General features: G+C 39.6%; 1 protein-coding gene and 1 long non-coding RNA gene across 4 annotated transcripts in view; one reads left to right on the top strand and one right to left on the bottom strand.

Moving 5' to 3' along the window:
* Window positions 1-19,313, bottom strand: part of LOC140691554 (uncharacterized) — a 181,487-nt gene that overhangs the window by 22,301 nt on the left and 139,873 nt on the right. The gene's annotated exons all lie outside the window — the stretch shown is intronic.
* Window positions 1-19,313, top strand: part of SPINK5 (serine peptidase inhibitor Kazal type 5) — a 62,685-nt gene that overhangs the window by 40,839 nt on the left and 2,533 nt on the right. For both annotated transcript variants that reach the window (XM_072955145.1, XM_031671592.2), the window contains exons 22-32: window positions 559-658; window positions 2,087-2,214; window positions 2,661-2,733; window positions 3,578-3,705; window positions 3,873-3,951; window positions 6,069-6,199; window positions 6,983-7,055; window positions 7,955-8,082; window positions 8,921-9,020; window positions 10,943-11,073; window positions 13,448-13,538. In XM_072955145.1, coding sequence (XP_072811246.1) covers window positions 559-658; window positions 2,087-2,214; window positions 2,661-2,733; window positions 3,578-3,705; window positions 3,873-3,951; window positions 6,069-6,199; window positions 6,983-7,055; window positions 7,955-8,082; window positions 8,921-9,020; window positions 10,943-11,073; window positions 13,448-13,538 — 1,162 coding nt within the window. The remainder of the gene's footprint in view (window positions 1-558; window positions 659-2,086; window positions 2,215-2,660; window positions 2,734-3,577; window positions 3,706-3,872; window positions 3,952-6,068; window positions 6,200-6,982; window positions 7,056-7,954; window positions 8,083-8,920; window positions 9,021-10,942; window positions 11,074-13,447; window positions 13,539-19,313) is intronic.

Genomic DNA, 19,313 nt, shown 5'->3' with positions numbered 1-19,313 from the left:
GGACTAAAACTGAGAATGCTGCTGGTGGTTCCGGGGGCACGGTAATCAGGGCGAGGGAGCCAGCACAGAGGGTCAGTGCATCGACATGGGAGACACGGCAAAGGTGAAAGCAGGGTTGTGCCAACAGCGACGTGAGCTGAAGGAGAGGGAGCGGGTCGGGATGGCTCCAACGCTTTGTTCTTTGTGAAAGACAGAGGATCCAGGAGGGAGAACACATTTGGCAGAGAAGATAATTATATGGGGACCTCCTGAATATGAGGTATTTGAGAGAAATCCAGCTGGAGATTTCCCATGAGCATTTATGAAATGCTAGCTAATTGCTCACCTAGTCTTGCTTGCGGTTGTGTAAACACTGGTTTTCTTTTACTGCCCTAAGAGATCTTCCAGGCAAAGGGACTCTGCAGAATTCACCTTTCTGTTTTCAAAGAGGGCCTGCAATGTAATAGATGTTCACTGTATGCTGGTGAATTAATTTTGTCATAGGATCAGAAACTCAGGAGAAATGCGCTCCCCTCTCTGTAATCTGTCATTCCCTACCTCCCACTTTCTAATTTCCAGCCAGAAAGAAGATGAAGAAAGAAAGAGAAAAGAAGAGGAGGAGCAGAGAAACGCCGCAGGGCACGGCTCCAGTGGCAGGGGCGGTGGAGGGAAAGCTCAGGTGAGCAGCCTCGGATTGCCATAACGAGAGGGCGCCGCTCACTGACAGCAGGGCCGCAGCGGAGCCCACAGTAAAAGCCTCCGCGTGTATTTAGTGCTTTGTTGGAAAACGTCCTTGGAAGAACAGGGGGTTTCCCTTTAAGACTGTCGGGTCACATCTGGGCAAGTTTTGGTCTCTCCAGGGCTCATTCTGACTTATTAACTTATGACTTATGAAATAATTAACATGACGACCTTATCCCAGTCTCCTGACGCCTCTGTTTTTTTTTTTTTTCCATCTACCTTTCAGGCCAATAATTGATCCTAGGAGAGCAAGTGGTACAGCTGTGTGGACAAGTTCCACATCAGCCTCACATGCTGCTCATTTCCTTTTATTATTCTCTCTCCCTGATTGTTCCAAGGCAGGATAATATGGCGAAAGAGCACAGCTTTGGGGGTTAGACAGTTTTGGGTGTGATTCTGCCCTTGCCACGTGGACAAGTGAAGCAGTGCACCAGTCACTTCATCTCACTAAATTCTAGTTTCTCTTATTTAGCGGTCCTCCTACAGGGATACAATAAAATAACTTAGGCACGTGTTCAGCACATTTCCTGAGGCATTTTCAAGTGTCAGCATGACAGTGTTGCATGTAGGCCCCGTTCCTCAGGCACGTGAACACAGCTGCCTAAGATCACAGCCACCTTATTTCTATTGTTAGAACCTGGGGAGACCAAGACCATGGCTTTGCCTCCAGATCTGACACAGGCCCAATATTTGCCTTTGCTACATTGTGGCCTTTCTGTTTTCCCCTCTTTTCTCCTTCAGGAGGCTGAGTTCTCACTCTCAAGTGACAGAGTATAAGACCCTTCTATCTATCTTCTCCATAATTTGCTCAAGCCTAGTCTTCCTTGGCATTTTGCGTGATTTATGCTCTCTCCCAGCATTTCTTCCTTCCCTTCTACCTATACCAGAAGTCAGCAGGTTTTCTTTTTTTCCTGTAAAAGGCCGGATAGCAAATATTTTAGACACTGTGGGTCACATGGTCTCTGTTACAACTATTCAGCTCTGCAACTGCTGTGGGAAAGCAGCCATAAATAATAGGTACATGAGTGAGTGAGGGTGTGTTTCCAGTTTTATGTATAAAACTTCGTATGTCAGACTAAAGCAGGACAGATTAGGCCTGTAGGCTACAGTTTGCTGACCCTTGATCTACGCGATTAAATCCCAGCCAGCTCTGTAATTTCCCTGTTGTAGACCCTTCAAAGCAGCATTACAACCCATGACAACTGACCTCTTAGAACATGGATGATTCCAGGCCCTCTTTCTCCGTACACAGCAATCCCTTGTAAGAGGAAAGAGACACGAACTTCTTCCTCATACTGTTTAACAAACTAATACCAGCACAAAAGATCGAATCATCCAGGAGGTCTGCTCTCTTCTCCCCTTTCAGGACCAATGTGCTGAGTTTCGGGCAAAAATGAAAGATGGAAAACTCAGCTGTACTCGGGAGAGGGACCCTGTACGGGACGCAGATGGCAAATCGTACAACAACAAGTGTACCATGTGTAAGGAGATCCTGTAAGTACTTTCCTCAACCTGCCCATGTCTGAAAGATAGCTACATATCCCTCCTGCGTTAGGGGCTGTTTCTCATTGGTTTATAGCTCCTTTCATGAAAACTATCCTTTTTGTTAATTCTCGAATACCTCTTTCTCTTGCATCCCCTAAGAAATGTAGGCTTATTCTGTGTTGTCCTGAGAATGTGCAGTAAGACTAATGGATGAAAGTTACAGGGAGATAAATTTGGGTACAAATTAAAGAGACTCTGAGATGACTTGAGTTGGTCTGCCTAGAATATCTCCCTTGTAATGAGGGAGCTTGCTAATAACCGAGGTGGCCGTCTGTCCCTGGGGGGTGCAGAGAGCTTGTCTGTGAAGGAGGTGGTCTAGGATACATAAACTCTAAGGCCCCTTCCAAACCTGCATGTGTGTTAGCAGGATGACCACTGACTCTTTTCTCTTCCAGGCAAAGAGAAGCAGAGGAAAAAAATAAGCATTCTGGCTACAGATCAAATGAGACTGAATCAGCATCAGGAAAGGTGAATCTTTAGGTTTTCGCAAGAATGGTCTTTCTGTAAGTCAACACTTGACTATCAAGAATGTCAAACAGGGTGTCAGTGTTGCCAGTCAAGATCTTGCCCTGAGAAGGTCTGAAGTCATCACTAATGTGAATATCACTGGTAACTCGTTCAGCTTAGAGATTTAACACCAAATGGAAATCTTTCAGTCTAACACTTTACAAATTACTTTTATGAATAGTAGTCTATTTAATTATCTCAAAAGCCTGGTCAAGTAAGTTTTTTTTAACCTTATTTATAAATAGGGAAAATGAGGTTCAGCCTCAGTAACTAACTGCCAATAGTGGCTTAAAACCACCCAAATTCATTATCATACATTCCTGGAGTTCAGAAGTCCTGATTGGGTCTCACTGTGTTAAAACCAAGGTATCAGTAGGGCTACTTCCCTTTGTGGAGGCTCTGGGGAGGACCCATTTCTTTGCTTTTTTAACTTTTAGAAATGCCTGCATTCCTTGCCTTGTGGCCACCTTTAAAATCAGCAGAGGCCAGTTGAATTTTTTTATGCTGCATCATTCTGACACTGATTTTCCTGCCTTCCTGTTTCACTCATAAGAACCTTTGTGATTACACTGAACCCACCCAGATAATCCAGGATAACCTCTCCATTCTAAGGTCAGCTGATTAGCAAACTTAATTTCTCTTTGCCACGTAAGACTACATATGCAGGTTCTAGGAATTAGAACATGAACACCTTTGTGGTCCATTAAACAACCTCCCACAGCAAAGTTAAGTCAAATCTTCAATTCTCAAGCTCACTCAAATACTATGTGAAAACAACCATTTCCAATGTAATCTTTCTTTTCAGGATGTATGTGATATGTTTAGAAGTCAAATGAAAGATGGAAAACTTATTTGCACCCGAGAAAGTGACCCTGTCCGGGGCCCAGATGGCAAGACACATGGCAATAAGTGTGCTATGTGTAAGGAAAAACTGTGAGTATTTTTTCAAAAATGGGCCTCAAATTGTGAACCTTAAAGTAAATAATCATTTCTCATCAATTTGAGAAAATGAGTTTTTGTTTTTTAAAGCATATCTAGTAATTAATGAGGTGTTTGTTCACTTTGTTTGAAATGTTTCTTCCCATTTTTTTCCCCCTAAGGGAAAGGGAAGCAGCTGAAAAAAAAAAGAAAGAGGAGGACAGCTTGAGAAATACAGCCGCAAATGACGATGAAAAACAGGTAATGTCGGTTAGACATCCTTATACTTAAATTTGGGTGGTTGGTTGTAAGATTGATTCATTCAACAAGTATTTATGGAATGCCTACTCTGTCCCCGTCATTGTGGACTTAGTGAGAAACCAGCAAGACATGCCAGATCTTCAAAGAAACAGCACGGAATTCAGTGCCCTAAGAGCAACTCTGATGCAAGTACCACACGTTTGTAGGAACAGTGGCAGCTGTCAAATTATTGCTGGTGTCAGATACATTTTTTTCCTGAAGTTTTAAAACAATTAGGCAAACAGATTCCAAAATTACAAACAAGAAAGCAAGTATCAAAAACTTGGAGGTCCAGATGATAAAGTCTTGACTTGGCATTCTAGTGCCATCTTGTGCTCAACGTGGGGTGTTAAACATAATGTTCAGGGCTTTACAACACCGACACACAGACTGCGACACAGCACGGTCTCTTCTAATCCATTTATGGACTTCAGATAAAAAAGTAAAATAGTGAGAATTTCCCCAGGGAAGTTTTCCCACGAATGAGGCAACTTTTCATCAGTTCTGTACTGACTAAACAAACTGAAACACTAAGAGTAATTATCGTTTTTAAAAAAATATGTTGGGAATATCTGATGTGCATTTGGGTAGATGAAGGGCTTTGAGAAAAGACTGTTGTACGACTTCCAGTGATCTCTACTGGCCATCTATTCGATTTATAATCTTGGTTGATTTTTTTTTCAAATTTTTAAATAAATATTTAAAAATTAAAGATTTTAGGAATTTCAAACAAGATAAAACTATGTATGTATGTATAGAAAATACCTAGATTTTTTTTATGCACATGGCAAAAAGAAAGCTAGTCTGATCTGATATGCAAAGTAAAGTGAGCTTTACAAAGCACGTGCACCGTCATATTGAAACCCGCCCAACATCTATGCAGTAGGTGGTACTGTTCCAATTCTACAGCTGAGAAACTCAGAGAAGTTAACTACACGTAGATAACAAATAGAAGAGCCAGAGATTTGTACCCATAGCGAAGGCTGCAACGCAGGCAGATGAGTGCTGTCATAAACATATGTGTATGGGGTATCTGGGGTACCTGGAAAAAGAATTCTAGTAACTTCTAAAAACGACAGCTTTGAGATACTTAGTATGGTGATCAGGTATTCAGTTCCAGAGAACTGTAGAAATGCTGCAGACAAAAGTAGGTCTGGAGTCATTCATGGGTATCACAATTTAAAGAAAGGGAAACTACAGTCTCGGTTACAGTGCTTTTTAAGGTGCTCCTCCGTAACTCTGCTTTGGCTCTTTGAGGTTAGGAAGGGAGTTTAAGACAAACTTCTTTGGATGTCCGAAAATTCCAACAGAGGTCAACGCCTGTGGACCCTGTTCCATTGCTTTCCTTTTTAAGGTTCTTACTTTTCAATAAATGAAAAGGGCAGCTCCGTGTCCTCCCTGATGTATAAGAGTCTTCTCTGCCATGTTAAGGCAAAGAAGGCGAGACGTAGAGCCTGGTTGTTAGCAGGTTTCTGATCACAACCCCAACATTGACTCTACTTACTTATTCTCTCTGAGCTTAATTTTTCTCATCTGTAAAATGGGGATAACGAGTGTTTACCTTACAGGTTTTTTAATGACAACCAAATGAAATGCATTAGAGCACACAACAAAGTGCCTGGACTATTATACAGATTTGGTTTACATTTTTAAAAAAAATTTGTTCTCGAGGAATAAAGCTAAAACTTTACATGTCTACATGTCTCGCCAAAAGAGTGTCTTTCAGTTCTTTCCACAGCTTTTTTATGTGTGGAGGAATGAGTAGAGGTGCAGGGAGACTGGTTTGGGGTTCAGCCTAATGAATATTGTATGAAAATGGTACAAGCTGCCTGAGGTGGCAGTGAAATTCCATTGTGGCAAGACAGTTATTTGAGAAGGATGCTACAGAGAGGAGTCAAGCTTCTTAAACAGACATTGAATACAGGGCCTTTCAAACACATTCTATCTCTAAAATTTTATTTTCTCTAGGTTTTATTTTCCTCCTCAAGTGTTGTGAGCTTATATCTAATCAACCAATCATGTTTTCAGTTTTAAAGATCAGACTATCTAGTAACACCTTGCTTTGTTCCTGTTGGCAGGATCAGTGTCATGAATTCCGGGACAAGGTGATAGAGGGAAGAGGTCTTGCCTGCACCAGAGAAAACAACCCTGTTCGTGGTCCAGACGGCAAGATGCACGTCAACAAGTGTGCTATGTGTCAGAGCATCTTGTAAGTGAAGAAGAGGTCCATCAATCAGTTTAATATGTTGTGCCTGTTTGCCAGAAAATAGTTCCTCTTAATCTAAAACTTAAGGCACTTGGCTTCACACATTAAAAAATACAATAATGGCGCCCTACTTGAGAAGAGAACAGTAAGTTTCCAAAGTACTTTCCTAAGGAATTTGTATTTTGATGATGAGAAGCATAATAATACCTGGAGCATCTGGGATAGGAAGACAGCTGCTGGGTCATGCCAAGATCATCAACTTTCCAAAAGGAAGCTTATCAGAAAATTAACATGGGGCAGGCCGGGTCACTGTGCAGAGCCTCAGTCCCTCTTGTATATAAGAGACTAATAACTATGCAATACTGTTTTTGTAGGGATGCGAAGAGAGAATTTTTTTAATGTTTATAAACTTTAAAGCATAACTATGTAAAGAACAATCCATCCTGGAGAGCTCCATTTTAATTTAATTAAAAAACTGAAAAAGGAGAAATGAAGCAACTTCTCTATATGAAAGCCATAAATAGGAAAAAAATAATGGCCTTTTAAATTTATATAATTCTGGATGACAGGATAGTAACTGGATTTATGAAAGGTGATAGCATTACCACAAATGTATAATGAAAACGCCAACAGTCAAAATTCATTTGGTAAAGTATCTTAGATTTCTTTTCAGATACAAGAAAACTTTGTTAGATACTGTAATGTTTAAAACTGGAGAAATACTTGGTAAAAAAAATTGGGCAGAAACTATGGAAGAACTACCCTATGTTTTTTTAAATTCTGCAGTGAGCGAGAAGCTAATGAAAGAAAAAAGAATGAAGGCGGAAGATCAAATGCAAGGCCGTCAAATGATGCAAAGGTTATTTCCTAAAAGATACGAAGATAACTATTTTACTGTTCATCCTCAGATTCCTGCATTCTCCTCCACTTTTTGGATAATAAAATTGCTAATCTTCTGCTTCAAAGAAAAGTGGTTTTGCCAGTCTTGTTCACTTTGGGTTATAATGAGATTTATTTTCTGGTTTCGAAGTTTATCGTTTTTCTCAATTTTATAGAGACTTCTCCTGCAGTGTGTGTCGAATATTGCTTTAGTCTCTCCTCTTTGGGAGAAATGTGGATTGAAAAATAGTAAAATTTTTTACCACCTCAACTGCACGCTTGCGTCTGACACTTTAAATGTGAAACGAGGCTTCAGGTAGCTTGTTGACACTGACTTTAATAATTCAGGCAAAATAAACAAGTCTCAAAGCCTCCCCTTTGGTGTCTCTCCTTGATGTCCTTTCCATTTTCTCCAGATGGCTCTCTGAGCAACAACGGATCAGTAGCAGCATGCATGAAGCTGCCTTTTCTATTTGCTTATCAAGACCTCAAAGAAGACATCTTCAACCAGTCCTCTAAGAGTGATGATCACATTTGCAGAGTTAGATTCCTGTGAGATTGTCCTTTGGTCAAGAGTACATACACCTCATGTAGAAAATGGGGGAAATGAAGGATTGATAGAAAGGACGAGAGAGACGAGGAGGTCTATCAAGTATTGTTTTGTGTTTCCCTACATTTCCAGCACCAGAGCAGAGAGGTTCGGAATGAAGCGGAGGATGGGAGTTTAGACTGTCTGGGTGTTCCTTGGCCTCCACTGCCAGGATGAGTGCAGTGAGTCTGAGTCCAGAGCCAAGAGAGGGCTTCCTGAAACCAACTTTGAGAAAACCACCAAGCCAAGAAGGGAAAAGCCATGCCCACTGCCCCTTTCTCATTTTCTAGGATGAGTGCAGTAACTTCCGCAAGTACGCAAGGAATGACGAGCTTGTGTGCACTCGAGAGAACGACCCCGTGCGCGGTGCCGATGGACAGTTGTATAAAAACAAGTGCTACATGTGCAGAACTATCTTGTGAGTAAGAGGGTCCTGAGCCCCCAGCTAGAGGGGGAACTGCATTTTTAGAGACTGTTGATTAAATAGACATGTGCTCATGCATCCGTGGGGGCCTTGAACCAAGTCTTTAGATGCAAGGTTCTTAAGTTAAAAATACCTGCTATAAGAGAAAGCAAGCTTGGACTGGAAGACGGAAAATCCAGACGTAAGTTCCAACCATGATATTTACTAGCTGTGTCACTTAAAAAATGTTTTGTATTTTTTTAACTCTCAGGTTCATAGTTACAGGAAGTTGTTCCAGATCTTCACTCCACAACTAGATCAGACTCAACAGAAAAGTCAAACACACACGCACACACACACACACACAGATTTTCTATCTCAAATTTTTATACGTCTGGAGTCAGGGTCTCCAGGACTAAGGAATTTGTTATTTTAGAAAGAGTTTCTAGTTTATTCTGATGAACAACCATATTTGGGTATGGGAGATGGTGATGATGATGGTTGTGGAAAAACACTATGAAACACAATAATAATAATCAGTATTTTTTTTTTTAGCTCCTCATAGTATGTTCCTTGAGGTAGGAATTACCAATACTACCCTCTTTTTATGTTCCAGGAAATCTAAGTTCAAGGAATTTAAACCACTTGTTCAAGGTCGCACATCTATTAAGCGACAGGAGTGCTAAGCCAGCTCGAAGCTATGTACTTTTCTTAACATGTCATCCTAATCATGCTCTCACTGAATGTTCTGTGGTTCCATCGTATTTCATTAGAACTGCTTAGCTTTCCCCGGAAGTTATAGGAGCTAGCCTTTTTAGCTGTAAATTTAAAATACTTTTGTCTTCTTCTCTAGTCGAAAAGAAGCTTTGGAAATGACAAGCATTCAAGAAAGGCCATCCCACGTTAGATCTTCTGAAGGGGAAGACAATCCAGATTCCTCCGTTAGGTCTCTGGTAAGAAAGGTGACTTCTAAAAAGTTACTTAATTCACTTATTTTAGGGGGCCTGTTGCCACTTGCTCTCCATAAACCTCATTCCATGTGAAGGTCGGGGAAAGACTGATTCAGAGCAGCCTCAAGTCCTTTGAGGCTTAAGTGGAGTTCATGCTTAGTAACTAAGAGTTCTGGGATTATTCATTGGTGCATAACTCTGTGCTCCTTGAGATTACTGGCCTGCTCCAAGCGAATTTAATACACTTTTGAAATTTTAAAAAGTGGGTATATAATGAATGTGACTTATGGCACATGTGGTCACATTAGCAGTTAGGAGCCTCAATTCTGTAATTTCAGCAGACCAGAAAGGCTCCTCACCCAGCTGCCTCTCACTCCCCCTCTAAGCCTGGGACACTCTGCTAAACATATTTATACTTGGAAAATTCCACCAATGAGCAATTCACAGTAGTTCAAACTTTTTATTTAAAATGTAGGCTGATGGCCATCAGTAACGTGTACCTTGGTGTCACTGAACCTAAATGGGATTGCTTCTTTAGAGCTTTACCAAAGTCAGTAGAGAGAAGGAAAGAGGATACGAGAGCATAAGGATATTCACTCACGAAGCACAATCTCCTATTGGGCCCCAGAAGGGAGACTCTAGCACCTAGTCTGATAACCCAACAAGGGAGAAAGACAGGTATAAAAAAATGATTATTTTTCCAAATCAAATAGGATAATAGATGAGTTACACTAGCGAAATGTATACTAGTTACATATTTCTAGTCAATGAGGCACTACACTAGGGATCCCCCAACATGGAGGAGAGCTGTTCACACAATCTGTTACCCTGCCCCTGGCTTTACTGAGCTATAGTTGACATATAACACTGTGTAAATTTGTGTACACACACTGATTTTGCTCCCCTTAAAGACTGCAAAATGATTACCACTATAGTGTTAGCTAACACCTCCATCACCTCACATAATTACCATTTCTTTTTTGTGGTGAGACTATTGGAGTATACCAACTTTCGAGTATATTACATAGTATTATTACTATAATCACCAGACCATATATTAGAGTCCCAGAACTTACTCATCTTTTAATTAAAAGCTTACACCCTTTGACCAATGTCTCCTCATTTTCTCCAGTCCCATCCCTACCACCATTCCACTCTGTTCTGTGAGTTTGGCTTTAGATTCCTCATGTAAGTGATATCATGCAGTATTTATCTTTGACTTCTTTAACTTAGCATAGTACTCTCAAGGCTCATCCAAGCTGTCACTAATGGAAGGACTTCCTTTTTCATGGCTGAATAATATTCCTTTGTGTATATATGTGTGTGTGTGTATCTTGGCTACTATTAATAGTAAAGTTTGTTATTTTTAAAAGCATTTTACTGAAGTAAAATAGCCACACAGAAAAAATGCACATAAGTGCACTGCTAAATGAAATATTACAAAGTGATCACATCTGTGGTATTAATACGTATGTGAAGAAATGAGAGAGCACCAGCACACCAGAAACCTCATGCTTCCTCCTGTATTATCTGGTTTTGAGCCGAGCTTTCTCTTGAAGAGAACTACACTCAATATTCACTTTGTCATTTATTTAGCCATCATTTATGGATTCTACAAGTATTTCTTGAGTACCTACTACTTTTCAAGCATTACTATGTATATGAGAACAATAGCCACAAACAAAGCAGAACTCTCTACACTTACAGAGTTTCTATTGGAAGAACAAAGGTAATAGATGATGTGAATAAATAAAATATAATAGCAAGGGGGAAATAAAATAGAAAAATGATACAGTAAATGGTTGTACAGGAAAGAGCTGTCTTCACTATTTATTCACACATGACTGAGGAAATCAGAAGTGTTTCCCAAGCCCGTATCTCTTGAGTGCCATTGAGTGAATCTGCTTTATGTGTTGCTTGTTCAGGATGCTGCCATGTGCAAACACTACAGAGTACTGCCCAGGATGGGTTACCTTTGCCCAAAGGACTTACACCCTGTCTGTGGTGATGATGGCCAGACATACAACAACCCCTGCATGCTGTGTCACAAAAACCTGTAAGTATACAAGTCGAATGATTCCGTCCTCCAGTGTAGAGGTTCTTGAAGACAGTACTGCCCCACAGTAGCGTACTCATATGAATTTGAGGTGTGTTGCAACCAATTTACTAATCATAGCAGTTATGATCTTGTTCACGCATAAAGCAGAGGATCTAAGGTTATCCCTTTAATAAGACTGTTCCTATACTTTACTGAATGGAAGAGAAAGGAAAAAGTGGTGGGGTGACAATCATTAGAGAAAATCTCGCTAAGCCCATGTGCACCCATGGGAGTGTGAACGTCATCTGTCCTCTGTGTAAAGAGAAAACAGTTGAGAATCACTGCTATACAGAGTCAGCCCAGCCTCTAATCTCTAACGGGCCTTATGACTACCCGATAGTCACAGACTCCCTATGCCCCCAAGTCTCCTTAGAGCAGGAAGTGCTAACAAGCAAAAAAAAAGCACAATGGAGCCGGTGGCAGGCCTGGTGTCTGTTCTCAGCTTCATTCTAATCTGTGCGTCTGCGGGCATATTACCTCATCATTCTGAGATTCAGTTCCTTCATTGGAAAACTGGAGACGGTTCTCTTAGCCAGCTGACATCACAAGATTATTAAGAAAAATTACTATTATTCTTTTAGTTAAATACAAGGGATTTGTTTGAATACTTTCATTACTGGTTGCAGATTTGTTGGTGCTTTTCTGCTCAGACGCTATTTTACCCATTCACGTTCCTCACCTTTCCCCAGCCTCCATCTCCCCAGCTTTAAATGAGAGCACGGCGGCACATCTTGACTTTCCTGCCCCACCCAACCCAGACTTGCAGCACAGTCCATGAGTGTTTGTTCTCTCTCTCTTAGGATACGATAAGCAAGGCCCAGAAATTGAGGATGGGCCTGATATCCTGATTTTCAATCCCAGAAAAATATTTGAGTTTACATTTATTTTCTTTTAAATCAAAGAACTCACAAAAGAAAAAGCCATTGATATACGTAGTTCATATACGTAGACTAAAATCTGAATATGCGTGCTTTATATCATAAGTAAGACACTTTCATATTCACAGTTTCACTGAATCCTCACTCCTCACTATGCAGTGGCAATATCTTCATTGTACAGAAAGTGAAACTGAGGCTGAGAGACTCCAGGTAATTTGTTTAAAACGGCAAAGCTAGGAAGTAGATCAGACAGGATTTTAACCTTGTTGACGTGGGTGTAAATTCAGTTTTCTTTTCTCTCTACTACACTATTGTTATATCCAAGGCAGTAGTTTCTTAAACATTTGGGCGTCAAAGATTCCTTTGATAATATGGAGAAAGTTATCTCTTCACAGACAAGAAAATGATGAAACATTAACAATTTGTATACACAAGGACTGTGGGTACATAAATCTCTGGAAATCCATATGTGGATTATAGAATTTTAAGATTTAAGGAATTGTTAATTCTTAAATATCTTAAATGTTTAAGGAATGAGTACACCCACTCATGAATTTGTTACTATATATACCTTATTTTCAGCCTAGAAATCCTCCAACTTCTCTTCATTGTAAATGTCAGGCCTAAATTTTCCACCCAACATTCTTTACACATTCTGCTAACCATATGACCCACAATGGGTCATACTCTACTCAAGGGAACTTTAGCAATTTTACTAATTTCAGAAATGCACATGAAAAAATACTGATGAAGCATGCCTCAGGATGGATTGTTTGGCCAAAGGAACTGGGAGTATACAGAGAAGATTCAGGCTGTCTCATGGAAGAGGGAACATGACTGGTTTCTGTGGTCTCAGAGGAAGCGATAGGGAAGCAGTTTCACCTTGAGCGATGATCAAGAACAAAATCAACTGCCTTGATAGACAATGAGTTTCCCACCACCAAGGCAAACAAGTAGATATTTGATATATAATTTTTTTTAGAGAATGGCATTAAAAGTCATACCTTTTAAGATTCTTTCTATCAAATTCAACTTTATGATAATGTATTGCTATATTTGTTATATACAGAGAATTTATATATACTTATATAAAATATATTGCATTTTATAATCCCCAAGTCACATTACAGATATCCAGCAAAGTCAAACTTCTCTCTGGGATCCAATTTTCCCATCTTTAAAATAATGGCTTTTGGACTAGACGAGCTCCAAGTTTATTTCCAACATTCAACAATTCCATGAGTGTACAGTTGAATGGGTCCAGGCCTGGGGCACAAATGAGGAGTTAAATCAGAAGAGGGAGAATAAACCTGAATGATGCCTACCAGAAAGTAGCTGAATACAGATCCCAGCCCCTACCCCTAATTTCAGTTCTGGTTTTCGATGCCCAAATGGCACTCATATTAATCCTTTTTTTTCCTCATTATAACAAAGTGTTCCCATCTTTGTTTTAGAATATACCAAACTAATACACACATACGCAGTGAAGGGAGGTGTGAGGAGAATGGCATCCCAGAAACAACACCGGTCAGCCTGCCCGCATCTGTAAGTATGCCGGCGTCTGTGGTTACCGCGTTAGGACCAGCTGGTTCTGCTTCTGTACTCTTGTCCTGAGTGATGGACATTTCTCTGACCAGGAAAATCATACCAGGTCAGGTAACCCTAGAATTGGTCACATCTTCATTGTGAAGATAACTAAGTAATTACTAAAATATGTAGGAACAGAAATATAGTCTTTAACATTTAAAAATATTTACTGGGATCATTAACAGGTTAAGTGCAGTGTCCATAATGTAACACTGTTGCAGAATAAGTTTTATTTTCTGTGACCTCCAATAAAAAGATGAGACAGAGACCAAGAGAGGTCAGTGACAGAACTGGACTGAAACCATTTCTGTGTAGCCCCCACACATCCTTGTGCTTTGCATTGTTACCCAGCATGAAAAGTTGACCTTTTCATTTAACTCCCTACAAGGATGTTTCCACACACATTACAGTAACCCTACCTTATCTGAGGTTTTACTTTCCATGGTTTCAGTTACCTAAGGTCTGAAAATATTACGTGGAAAATTCCAGAAATAGACAATTCCTAAGTCTTAAACTGCATGCTGTTCTGAGCAGCGTGACGAAATCCTGCAGCGCCCCACTCCGTTTCTCCTGGGAAGTAAGTCATACCTTTGTCCAGTACATCCCGCCTGTCAGTCACTTAGCTGTCATCTACGTTATCAGATTGACCGCTGTGGTAGTGGAGTCTTTTGTTCAAATAACCCTCATTTTACTGACTAGTGCCCCCAAAGTGCAGGAGTATTGGTAATGGAAATTAATGTATGCCAAAGACGCCAAAACGTTCTTCCTTTAAGTGCAAGGTGAAAGTTCTAGGTTCAATAAGGAAAAAAACCCATATGCTCCGGTTGCTCAGGTCTTCAGTAAGAATGAATCTTCTATCCATGAAATTATGAAGAACAAAAAAGAAATTCACGCTAGTTTTACTGCCACACCTCAAACTGCAAAAGTTACAGCCACAATGGGTGATAAGTGGTTAGTTAAGATGGAAAAGGCTTTAAGTTGTGTCTGGAAGACACAAACGGAAAATGTGTTTTGATTTGTGCGTGTTGCACCAAAAAGCATTGAGCCTAAACGAGGACTTTGGCAAGGGATCCCTGGAAATTAGTGACACCAAGCCATTTGCTGCAAGTAAAGAATGGTTACACAGATTCAGGGACAGATTTGGACTGAAAAGTGTAGCACTTAGAAAGACTGCATCTGCCAGCGAAGCAGCTTTGGCCACATTTCCAGCAGAATGGAACAAGTTGATTAAGGAGAAAAGATACCATCTAAATCAAGTCTTCAGTTACAGTGAGACCAAGCTCCTCTGGAAGAAGATGCCCAATAGAACCTACGTTTATAAAAGTGCAAGGTCTTAATGCTCTCATTAAGCACCAGGGCATAAAACATGAAATGACACATTCACTCTGGTACTATGACAAGGTAACGCTGTAGAGCACATGATTAAGCCAGACATGGTGTAAAGAGTGAAGGACCACTTGCTCTCAAAAACAAAAACAAAAATTATCACCCATGTACTGGTAAGACTCTGAAAGGGAGGGTGACAGCCATCTTGTTCATGAAATGGTTTCACCAATGCTGCATCCCAGAAGTGAAAAAATACTTGGAAGAGGTAGGGTTAGAATTTAAAGTCCTTTTAATAATAGACAATGCACCTGGCCATCCTGAATCTATTTGCTATGAAAATGAAAATGCTGAGGTTGTATTTTTTACCTACAAATAGAACTTTACTGCTTCAGCCCCTTGACCAGGGCATCATTGAGTCTGTCAAGACCACATACACCTGCCTGGTATCTGGTCACTTTTTATCAGCAACTGATGAAGACCCTTCTCTGGACATAATGCAGTGCTGGGAATCATTTACTACTGCTGACATGATAACATTCATCAAAGCTGCAATGGATCGATTAAAACCAGTGACTGTAAATAACTGCTGGAAACATTTATGGAGTGAAGTTGTAATGATTATAAAGGTTTCCCAAGGATCAATGGAGAAGTTAGGAAAATCATTCATGGGGCGAGACAAGTTGATGGGGAAGGATTTTCTGACATCCTTGATGAAGAAGTCGAAGAACATATTGAAGGCCACTGAGAAGTATTAATGAATGAGAAGCTGGAAGAACTCGTTGAGTCATCTACAGAGGAAGAGGAAGATAAAGAAGAAACTAAAGCAGAACCAGCAATTTACATTACCAAAACTTGCCAAACCATTTCTAACTGCAGACATTAAAGGACAAAATTATGGAAGACAATCTTTAGATGGAACACAGCATTAACATCACCCATATGATCCCCGAAGGATTACAACCTTGAAGCGTTAGAAAGAGCAACAATTTCTGATTAGAATGTTCTTCTAAACGTTTTGGGCAAAAAACCTTTCAACTATCAAGGATTCCCAACCATTGACATCATTTTTTGGTATCTAGCCACCAACGCTGTCATAGCTTGAGTATACAGGATCACCTGAAGCAAAGATCCTCCTCCTGACCTACTGTCAGGTCAGTGGTGGCCTGACACCGTGTCACAATTCCAGCATCATTCACCACATATCATCCCATCACGTAGAGAGATTGCATTCATGTAACTTTTATTACATAATATTGTAATTGTTCTATTTTATTATTATTTCTTGTTATTTATCTCTTATCATGCCTAACTTTTAAATTAAACTTTATCATAGGTATGTACGTATGTATAGGAAGAAACAGTATATATAGGGTTTGGTGTTACCCAGGCATCCAGTAGGGATCTTGGAATAAGTTTAACATTCCGCCTGATACTGCGTTTGAGGAATCTCTTTCTCAGGCAAGATGATATATAACCTGGGGAAAAATCTAGGAATTTTCAAATAAGAGAGAATTTTTCGTTACCAAGAAAATACAGGTTCAGAGTTTGATATGTTTTTCATATATGAGACCTTCGGCAAATCATATAAATATGTAACCAAAGATCTCACTGAGTTATAGAAAATATGTAATGAATACTGACTTTCAAGGATTTGGCACAGTGTTTAAAAATTAATAGCATTTATTATTATTATGCCTAAGAGTCTAAAGTATGAATATAAAGAAACAGACCCTGGCGCAGTGCTTATTTATTTTTAATAATTTTAATAAATAATGTTTTAATAAATTTATATTTGACATTGAAAATATATTTCTTTAAGATAGTTACTTATTATGATTCACAACTTTTTGGCTCCTTTTCCCTGCCACCAAAAGCTCTGGCAATATGGAATTAAAAACCATTCCACCGGATTTGGGGATCTTAAGCAACACTAGATGAGGCCATATTCAAAAGAAGTACTCAGTGAGCCCTGATACGGGAAACTGGAAAAACAAGAGTTGTCAGCTAGGTGTTTCTGGTTTCGCACTGGCAGCTGGGAGGCAGAGGAGAGTAGGTGGGGTACTGGAATGAAATCAGGAGACCTTCATTGTTTTCTCATGTGGGTTGAAAAAGTCGTTTGTCTACTCTTTATGGGTCTTTACACACCCATAAAGACAGGGTTTAAACTTTTGCCCTAGTCCCTATACTATCTTTGCCATCTTACTGCATATAGAAACTCTCGGTGGTTTGCTCCTCGTTTTATTGCCAGAATATAATCGTCCCCCCGCATCTCAAACACACCTGGTCACACACATCTCAGAACAGAGAGGTAAAAATAATCTTTACACAAGTCCTACAGATCACACCTTAGATCATGCCTTGCTGTCATTTCATATAGACAACTTGATGAAAACTACTTTATGAGGAACTTGCCATAGAATAATACTAATAAGATGTATTTATTCAAATAATGAAGAATCTCGCCAGAGCCAAGCACAAAAGGTTTCTGTAAGTTTCCTCCTTTCATTTTTGGGTGTTTTCTTCCCACTAGAGTTATATAACAGGCATTATTAAGGACAGGAATTACTTAGCATTATCTGATGGAACAAATCATTAGAACAAGAGGTATCCTGGGCATGGGGTTCAGTTCCTGCTTGCTGTATGATTCAATTCTGTGATCTCGGATACACCAAGGTGATACGGTGTCACCCTGCATTGTTCTGGTAACTATTACGGGTACATATCCCAGAAGTTAGAACCTACTGCCTAAACATTTTTTTCCTGTTCTCTATGAGAATCTGGAACCTCGAGAATAAAGAAAAGTCCAGGCACTTACAACTTTCCTGGAAAATTAGATTGAAAATCCTGGAATCCAAACTTTTACTTCTTATTCCAAGAAGTACTTTACATTATACAGTAGACATAACTACCAAGATTTATGTAACTTTTTCAAGTTTTGTGTGATCTTCCCTTCTGCATCCTCACAATAAACCTGTATTCAGGGCAGGGATCATTATCTTTCCCATTTTACAGAAAATCAACCCTGGGAGAAATCCTGCAATTTACCAAAGTAATTGAATATTATATTTGAGGTCCAGTGTAGATTTTCTGCCTTCATTTTTTATCCTCTGCCGCCATCCTTTAGTTGTCAGGAGATTCTGAAAACCAGGGGCTCTAGAGAAGGCATTATCTCAAGTAATTAAAGATTAGCTACATTGGAAGGAAATTCCTATGTCAAGAAAAATATCAATACTATTTTGAGAGATGAGTAAATGACTATTATCAATTTCATGACAAAGATCTTCAAGGACTCAACAAGATTACAGCTGCCAACAAATGACAGGAAGCCTTATGGGGTAAATGTGAGAACGAATACAGAGGTTTGAGTTTGGAATAATAAAATTGCTACTGTTACAGGTGAGACCAGCAGACAAGATGCAGTTACCCATTTAAACATTTTTTAAACACTGATATTATGTTTTAAATGTTGATTTTAAGAACATATGACTAACAGTAATCAAAACAGCATGGTATTGGCATAAAAACAGACATATGGATGGATGGAACAGAACAGAGAGCCCAGAAATAAACCCACTGACCTATGGTCAATTAATCTTTGACAAAGGGAAACAAGAATATACAATGGAGAAAAGATATAGTCTCTTCAGCAAGTGGTGCTGGGAAAACTGGACAGCCCTATGTAAATCAATGAAGTTAGAACACTCCCTCACTCCATACCCCAAAATAAATTCAAAATGGCTTAAAGACTTAAATAAATGTCCTAGAAGAAAAGATAGGCAAAACATTCTCTGACATAAATCTTAGCAATGTTCTCCTAGGGCAGTCTACCCAGGCAATAGAAATAAGAGCAAAAATAAACAAATGGGACCTAATTAAACTTACAAGCTTTTGCACAAAAAAGGAAACCATAAGCAAAACAAAACAACAACCTATGGAATGGGAGAAAAAATTTTCAAATGATGTAACTGACAAAGGCTTAATTTCCAGAATATATAAACAGCTCATACAACTTAATAACAAGAAAAACAAACAAACAAACAACCCAATCCAAAAATGTGCAGAAGACCTAAACAAGCAATTGTCCAATGAAGACATACAAATGGCCAATAGGAACATGAAAAAATGCTCCATATCACTAATTATCAGAGAAATGCAAATCAAAACTATAATGAGGTATCACCTCGCACCAGTCAGAATGGCCATCATTCAAAAGTCCACAAATGACAAATGCTGGAGAGGCTGTGGAGAAAAGGGAACCCTCCTACACTGCTGGTGGGAATGCAGTTTGGTGCAGCCATTGTGGAAAACAGTATGGAGATTCCTCAAAAGACTGAAAATAGACTTACCGTATGACCCAGTGATCCCACTCCTGGGCATATATCTGGAGGGAATTCTAATTCAAAAAGA

This window comes from Vicugna pacos, chromosome 3 (genome assembly GCF_048564905.1).
Source record: "Vicugna pacos chromosome 3, VicPac4, whole genome shotgun sequence".
In the NCBI taxonomy this organism is placed as follows: Eukaryota; Metazoa; Chordata; class Mammalia; order Artiodactyla; family Camelidae; genus Vicugna; species Vicugna pacos.
The sequence above is the reverse complement of the archived record's forward strand: the minus strand, read 5'-3'. Positions and strand labels throughout refer to the sequence as shown.